We start from the raw sequence: 8,835 nt of genomic DNA on the forward strand, positions 1-8,835 counted from the left end.
AATCTGTAGTTGAGATTTCGAACATCGTTTTTAAGAGTTTTTAAAGCGATTGTCATCTTTTCAGAGTAGACAATCGGACATTGCACCACACATATGGTTTTCAATATTCTTTTTTGTTGATAGTGTAACTGCTATATATGTTCCGTCTTGTTTTTCTGTTCTGTTAAAGACATTTTATGTACTGTTAGTTTCTTTTTTAAAGGCTATGTTACTTTTCACTTTGTCTGCAAGTAAAATTATATATTGTTTCAAATGGTGGACAGTGTTTTTACTTCATCAGAATTGAAAGTCAATTTTTTTACAATGTATTGACTCTCGCTACACATACGTTAATGTCAATCAGTCCTCGGGTCATTTTTTAAAATTAATTTTTTTATTTCTGTATTATACTAAAGCCGTAATATTTAAAACACAATATTGTGTTATATCAATAGAAATTTTAGTGATTTAAAAGAAAATGATCATCTTTTCATAATGTTTATATTTTTGCTGGTACTTCTTTTTGGCGATTTACTGTCCACCGCGAAAATAGCGAAAATTAGTACATTGCGAATATTAGTACGTATAGAGTATTGAGTTATTCATTACAAGGTGTTTTTTTTTCTCGGATGTATAATGTTAGTTGAGTTTACTTTGTCTGTTTTCTTTGCAATGTGATATTTGTTATTAAATTTGTACAAAATCATACTACTGTATTTTGTTTTCTTGTTGTTTTACTGTTTTCTTTTTAAACATGTAGATTCATCATATTTGACTATTTGTTATATATTATAATTATACCGTTGCATAAAAACTTTTATTTATTCTTATAGCATAAAACAAAATTGAACTACACACCCTGTTTGATTGACATTTTCTTACTGTTTCATAACTACTTGCTTAACCATGTCTCATAAATTCCAATTTTTATTTGAATATTCGCAGGTTTGTTTTAAGGTTATTCCTATTGATGTTTGATTTTCGTTTAGAAGTACTCAAAGAAAGGTTTACCGACCCAACACAGACGATCGATTATCCTTTTTATTGGAGAACAAACTAATTTATAATGACAACACTGACCAATAATTTGAGAATTAAGAAGTCAATTTAAACTCGTACAAGGTTGAAAGGTGACATCCGTTAAACTGGCGAAGAGTCGTCTGTCATTACAAAAATGAAGGCAGTCCATCTTAAATTATGATTCATGACAAAAAGGATTTTTAAAGACGATGAAGACTTACAATTACCATAGATCCTTTATAATAGTTATTGAGAATAATTATCTCATACTTCGATTTTATTCAATGTTGTCAATAAGTTTGTTTAAAAAAATCTGTTACAACTTTTCAAGGTAATTGTCTTTTATGTTATTATGTCATGATTTCAGTTCACTTAAGTGTAAGTGCTTGTAAGAATCAGGCAAAATAAGAAAAATCAGAAACATGCATATCAAAACCCCACTGATCTGACTATATAATTTCACTCAAGTATGCTATCTCTACTTGAATAGACCATTTGTAGATCTTTGCTTCACTGGATTGCTCAGTATTTTGTCAATAGAATGTTAGAAATATGAGGTTTTGATAAAGTTATCTGCCCTCGAAATGTTCATTTTCAGTGCAATTCAATGACATAATAACTCAGTTTATTAATATGCTATGGAAAATCTTCGCCTGATGGTGTAAATAGTCAAACTACACTATCAAAATGATGGATTCTTCCATACCATGTTTCACCTACTGCCTCATTCTTACAAGGACTGACACTTAATACGTATAACGTCCCTATTGGTGTTGATAGAGACATTGACAAAATGAAAACAATAAATTAGATTATTTAAAGAATAATTTAATTAGCAACAATATCTACATAACTACAATTTTGTGAAAGCAAATGCAACAATAACTGGAACACACATGATTTTGTGACGTATACGTATATAAACGTGACGTTATAAACAATACATTTATAAACAATACATAGTTTGACCTTCCTTTCCAATGACTTTGTCCTTAAACAAACCTCATAATGACCTAATACAAATTTGAGCATTTAGTTTATTGCACCATGAACCTGTGGTTATTAGTCACAGCACCATTATTCGGTTAAACAGTTTGATTTGTCGGTTGGCGGTTGAGGAAAAGGTTTGGGTGGACAGCAAGGATACATACTGTAATGGAACGGTTTTGTTGCATTACTTGAAATTCCGTCGAAGCTAGAATAGTTAGCACCAACATTGAGTCCAGGTAGCATTGGTGGATATGGCATGGCTAAAGCAAGTCTTCCCCCACCGATTCCTCCCCATGCATATCTCATTGCATTTAGTGATGCGGCATTTGCCAATGTTGAGATCGGTGAAAATGCAGATTTGAAGTTGGCCCCGGCTAACGATGAGGATAGAGGTGACATTACAGGATTAGGTGTTGGTACATTACTATCTGTTTGTTCGTTACAATGATTACTTAGTACTTGTTCGATCGATTGAACCATATTTCCACCACACCCTTGTAGAATAAGTTGAAGAACACTTCTCTTCATGTGAGGAAAAATACGGCAAAGCATGTTAAGTGAGTTCATATTGTTGATTTCATCATTTGATTTACGCAGGGAAGCGTCAATTGGACTTGGCGTATCATAACATTTTGGCGATGGTAATGGAGAATGCCGGGTATTTCCAGGTGATGATCGGGATGATTCATGAATATCTGGAGAAGAAGACGGGGAAATCCTCGTTGGCGAAGCACCAGAATCACTCTCAAGTCTTTGACGTTTTGCTGTAAAAAAGAAACATACATTTTATCTACTTTTATTAAGTTATCTGGTTTATATTTATTTGATGCCATAACGTTCAATGTCGTGATATTAAAAAAAGATAGATCGTTCATAGCCATAAATAATGGAGACATATCTTACACAGATCACCACATTCATTCTCCATTTTCAATGTATCATTCCACTTCAACAAAAATCGAATTAAAAGTAACATAAAACTCCATGAAAACCACCCACTTCCTGTTTAATTATCCTATTGAAGAAATTAAAGCCATAATCACTTGATCTGATACATTGTCAATGATCATTAATAATATTTACATAAGATGAGGTTCATAATCATTATTTTCAATGACTTAACACTTTCTATGACGATGTGTGTGGCGTTCCCTAAAATATATTCAAATACCTGCATATTTTATTAGTTTTTTAAGACCCCTCTTATTAAATGCTATGATTCTGTATTAAATATTCGTTTGCAAAGGATTAATTAAATGTAAAAATACCCACATAATTTTATTTGGAAAATGCGATCACTCAGAATAAGAAGAGATATTTTGTTACCCTTTTTTATATTTTCTTTCTAATATTGTAGTGTATAAATTTTATGACTATCTATGCTTTGCATTGTAGGGATGATTAAAGCGCTTATTAATATTTAAAGTGCAAATAAGACTTTATTTTCCATAGCTAAATTTAGTTTTTTTCATGTACTGATACAACTGGTATTTCGTCGTCCATTGATTAGTATTTCAATTTTGACAACTGACAATTGTTATAGCCACATGTTTGACTTTCTTTCATTCCTTGATGGTCCAGATTTTAATACAAACTTTTAAGATCGACATATTTTTAAATTAAGGATTTGAACACAAGCATATTGTTCTTTGAATGCAAAATGCACAAGAACAAAACTGTTGTATATTAACACTCGCTCAATTGTGGTTATCATGCTGATCTTATTGGTTAGAGACACCCCCATAACACAGATCGTTTTTGAAGTCTTTTTATTATAAAGTTTAATGCGAAAGAAAGTGTTACAAATCGTGTTATCTCTAATTAAATGTATTTTGAATGCTTAACAATAGATGTGCACCGAAGAGAATATACGCTTTACTCTTACTTTCGGAACAAGCGAAGTGAATCAGTTATCAGAGCCAGTTCGTCTCTGCAGAAAATGTAATCACCATTTAAACTTAGTCAATCGATTAAAAACTTCATTTTCACCCTTCAAAGATACTTGATACCTTTAATGAGCGAACAGAAAATGCAAAGAATATACAAAATACGTAAAGAAAGAAATAGGAACTCAAAGAGTTTCTCGTTACAGCGACATTGTAGTGGAAACTATAGGATTACATTGTGTCCTTCGGTTTGACAGCAACTCAGGTTTCGGTTCTGAGATTTTTGTAGCATTTTGATTGTTCTTTTTAAAAAAAATGTTTCTTTTTAAATTACTTTTTATCGATATGAAAGAGTATTTAGTATGTTAAATGGCCATGGCGGAAATCTTTGCACTTACAAAGGTAAAAAACACAAAAGTTGTAACCATTGTTTTGACCCCAGTTGACCTCTCACAAATTAAAACTCGTCTAAAATTCTCAGTTAATTAATGCATTTTTGTGTAACGAAGTCATCCAGGCGGGGTTATTTGGTTCCAAAAGTTTGCTGAATGAAAAAGGTTACATACTTTTCTGTTAAGATAATGTTTTGCACTTTTAAAAGCTGCATATTAATGAAGTATTTAATACCACAGACAAATTAGTTCTTCGTGTAATAAACTGTAGACTCAGTTGTCATTATTAAGATTGTACTCATTTTAAAGATATTTCTTTTTGTTAATTTGCCTTCGACACGACAGGAAAGATTACAGGATGACAATCTGATTTTATTTCTTTTAGAATAAATGGAAAAGTGCTAATACATTGCGACTGATTTGAACGAAAACAATATGTTTGAAGATGGAAAAACTTTCAACAGTAAATCAAATATACCTACTGTTATATAGATAAACAAATATATATGTCGTGATAAATGTGTTTATTATCAATGTTTCTGTTTACTTCATGTATGTGTATGTTCATTATTTTCAGTATAAATTTGTAAATTAGAAAAGAGAATGAGAAGAAAAGTCGAAAATTTTATAATAATAATAATTTCTTTTTGCGGGTGGTCATATTTATTTGAAAATATTAGTTGAAATAACAATAAGATGAGGTAAAATGGGTTTTTTAAACTGATGTTTATGCTATATAGAAGGTTAATGTCTTGACAAACACAATGCATTTTATAGCAGTGTCATAGTGGTAATAGTTATTCCAGTGTTTCATATGATAACAACCCAAGCGATAACATTGATGTTTAAAAGGGAGTGGACAATGATTATGTACATTGGCGAAATAAAGATAAAGTTAAGTCAAACTGTTCTCTCATTAATCAATTTAAAAGTAGAATTGGATAGAATCCCGTATGATGCCTCGAAATATAAATATATGATAATGTTACAAAACGTAACTATATCAAACTTCTTCATTTATTAGAGAAATTCACAAAAATGACAAAATACTTGGAAAACAGGAAAATGGTGTATGTGTATATGTGGTATATTTCTAGATTTTACAATCATCAGTAATTTAAAGAAATAGATAATCAAATACAATGCATCAGACTGCATTTGTGAATGAACCCAATTAATGTAAAATATATACATATCCCAACGTAACATTTGCATTACTTGTATATTTTATAAAACAGATTTGAATACTTTTCTCGTAGTTGTTAAAAGCTACAGTATCTGGGCAAAATCAGTTTTGTATTGTGTCAATTATATGGATGACAATTATAAAATCAATGTTTACAGATGGATGTAAAGAATATAAACAGATACATAATCGATTACAATAGTATGAATAAACACTGTCCATTGTAATGTTAATAAAGTCAGTTCTTTTACTAGCATTAACAAAGAATCAACTTTAAGTGTAAATTGTAGTCACTTAAAATGACCAGAGGTTTAGAGCATTACGGAAATAAAACAAATGTACTTTTTTTTACTGCCTCCTATCATTTTTCATGGGGGTTTTCCATGTTTAAAGGGATATGCGTTTATTTACTTAGTCCATATTCACAGAATTTCTGAATTTCTATTCATTCAAAATACAATACAGAGTATTTATCACATTGTCACCCTTATAAAACAGGACACAATACACAGAGAGACAAAGTTAACTTTAATTATTCATAATATGAAGTTATCATCTAAGGTTAAATTGGAGACTCACTTTTGTATGCCATGTTCACATATGTCGAGTCGAAGTCGATCTGGATGAATCAATCTTAAACTGTCATTCATTAAAAAATATATTGCATTGTTTCTTTTTAATTCTTATCCGCATAGTTTAATTTCAATGTTACCTTTTTTTTTAAATGATTTAAGAACCCCCTTCTTAAAACTCTGCAGTATTGTGATAGATATTTCTACATATTATTTTATTGTTATCGTACCTTTTTCAAATTTGAAATTTACGCAGTAATTTTCAGAAAAAGTTATTTTTACTATGTTTCTTCAAAACCTACCTGGATTTTCATCACTGTTAGGTGGTGGTACAAACTTCTTGGCATCAGGAAACATACTTATTGTTTCTGGATTTAGCTGTAAGAGTCCTGTAGGTCCATATAGCATGCCTAGTTCTCTGGCTTCATTCTCTTCCTGTGCTTGTTGTCTCCGCAATGCAACTTGAGCAGCCATTACCCTTTGTCTCTCAGCTATCAATGTACATTTTGCGCAAACACAGTCCCGCCATCGGCAGTACCTTTTATGTCCTTTCAACGCCGATACTACCCCATGGTTTCTACATCTTGCACACTTTGGTGTTCTTGGATAACGATCAGATGCTCTCATAAATATGGAATTTTGGGCAGAATCACTTTTTTCTTCGTCTGAACTCATGTTATGTATTTGCCTAAGACACCGATAGAATTCGTGGTTAAAGTTGTCTATATAACGATAAGAAAGGCAAGTATCAAAGTGATAATTGATGTTCTTAGTTGTGGTATTTTATTTTTACCGAAGTGATTACCCGCCCAATAAGTACCGCCCATTAATATGTCGTCTGCAACTTTACAATACCATATGTGACTTAGTTCTTGTTAATGTTAATTTATACCACTTCTATTGGACAAGACTTCATAAGACCAAACCCATTTAATGTAAAATAACAAACGAAAAAATCTGTTTGATTTTTAAACAATTTTGTACAATGAATTCATTGAATGTTTGGTTAAAATGACAAGTCATAACTGACGAGCTGACTTCTTAATCGGTTTATTGCCTTCCATTCAGTCCCTTTAATTGACACAACAAAATTTTGGTTTGAATTTTGTTGAAAACAAATTTATTTTATTTTAAAGTTTCATTGCAGCATTTGAGTTAAATCTGTTGAAACGCGACATGCGTTTTACTGTTTTTGATCATATTTTATTTTAAAGTTTCCTTATTGCATATTCCTTAAATACAAAAAAGAAAACTTTAATCATTGGAATTTTATTCTTAATTAAAAAATGTTCAGTTACGTGTGTGTTCGTGTGTCTTTGCTTATTTCTCTTGATTTCAACTTTACATATTAAATAAAAATCAACGATTAATTTATTTTATTTATTCTAAAGAAATTTTTTTTTTGAAATAGAATTCACATAGCTTACAAAAAAAACGTAATTTATGTTTGATCGACAGATGTTAATTAGTTAATTTAATCAACAAATAAAAAGAGTTTCATTCAATTTTAAAATCGTAAGTCATTCAACATTTTTTTCTATTAACTGAAAACTCAAATAACTCCTGTGACAGAATACATACAAACAAAGCTTAGTTTTGATACTTTGTGAATGATATCATTTTTTGATGTTTTAATATGTAACGTGTATCATTGAAATATTATTTTCTAGTTTTCGATCTGAATGCCCTGCAGTTTTGTTATTATTTTGGGGCTTATTTTAGAGCAAAACTCTACTTCCAACATTTCCGTCAATGATTTTATATGTTTACATATCCGTCTATTGAACTTTATATCTAAGGTGTGAACGTCGTATGTTGTTTTTGAAGAATGATAAAAAACTCACTTCAGAAGCAACCACCTATAAGCACAAAGTAGCATTACCAATTATAAAATTTTCTTTCGAATTTTTAAAAGGAAATTTTGCGCCTTATAATTTGTCATAATTTAAACATTCTATTAGCATTCGTTTAATAGCTTAACACAAAAATAAAATATGCAAGAACATATTATTTAACGAAACAAAACAAAGAGACAAATCATGAAAAAAATATTAACCATGAAATCGACCAATCAGAAAAATTCTTCATGTGGAAGTACAATTTGACGGAAGTGCGTTTTATTCTCTGCTTGTCATTTTGAATTCATCACGATCAATGTCAAATAGGCGCTTGAAGCAGAAACTTCTTCAAGTTTGTCATTTACCAAATAATGCTAAAATCATAATGCGTTTTTTAAAATTGATAACAAGTATAATTTCAATTTGTTTGTGCAGAGCACACGGGAAGAGTGTTTTATGTCCTGTTATTACAGTTTCACTCCGTGTAGGACATGAGTGGCCCACGGCGAAATAAACTAACCATCGAGTCAACTCGTATAAATCAGTTAAATGTCCCACAAAACTGACAGATGATAACATGCAACATATGGCGAATTTTACATAAGACTTTATAATGGTCTCTATATTTGACCGAACTTAAATTGTAATAAGATAAAATCTGCTGAACTTATAGTATTTAAACTCTTTTAAGCTAGACATATACCTTTGTAATGGTGATATAATATTGCATCTTGAGGAAAGAAAAAAAACGTATTAAACTTCCTTTGTAAGAAAAGAACTTCTTAAAAATTAGCAAATATTACAGTTTGATGAGTGTTTTTCACATTCCTGGTGCTTTCCTGAACATACAGTTTGACGTTTCTTCCATTTTCTATTAGAATAAAATTTGTAACAAAATATGTTATTTTCAAAAAATTATTACAAACATGTCAAAGTTACAAGATTTTATATGTGAATGATATATCTGTGAAA

The 8,835-nt window shown here is 30.4% G+C and overlaps 1 protein-coding gene across 1 annotated transcript; it reads right to left on the bottom strand.

Moving 5' to 3' along the window:
* Positions 1 to 1,811: 1,811 nt before the first annotated feature.
* On the bottom strand, positions 1,812 to 6,799 carry LOC148628866 (doublesex- and mab-3-related transcription factor A2-like). The gene is made up of 2 exons (XM_088596032.1): positions 6,328 to 6,799; positions 1,812 to 2,753 (listed from the first exon to the last, which is right to left on the bottom strand). Exons 1-2 carry the CDS (start codon positions 6,698 to 6,700, stop codon positions 2,077 to 2,079), a joined length of 1,050 nt encoding a protein of 349 aa, XP_088452158.1. The 5' UTR covers positions 6,701 to 6,799; the 3' UTR covers positions 1,812 to 2,076.
* Between the last annotated feature and the right edge of the window lie 2,036 nt (positions 6,800 to 8,835).

This window comes from Perna viridis, chromosome 1 (assembly GCF_037379345.1).
Source record: "Perna viridis isolate PV_CMFRI_1.1 ecotype Kerala chromosome 1, ASM3737934v1, whole genome shotgun sequence".
Classification (NCBI taxonomy): Eukaryota; Metazoa; Mollusca; class Bivalvia; order Mytilida; family Mytilidae; genus Perna; species Perna viridis.

What these genes read in the sequence shown, in the direction of transcription:
- LOC148628866 (XM_088596032.1), bottom strand. Translation starts at nt 6,700, where the DNA reads ATGAGTTCAGACGAAGAAAAAAGTGATTCTGCCCAAAATTCCATATTT. An exon ending in TAACAGTGATGAAAATCCAG is followed by an intron (nt 2,754 to 6,327) that starts GTAGGTTTTGAA and finishes TCTTTTTTACAG; the next exon opens with CAAAACGTCAAAGACTTGAG.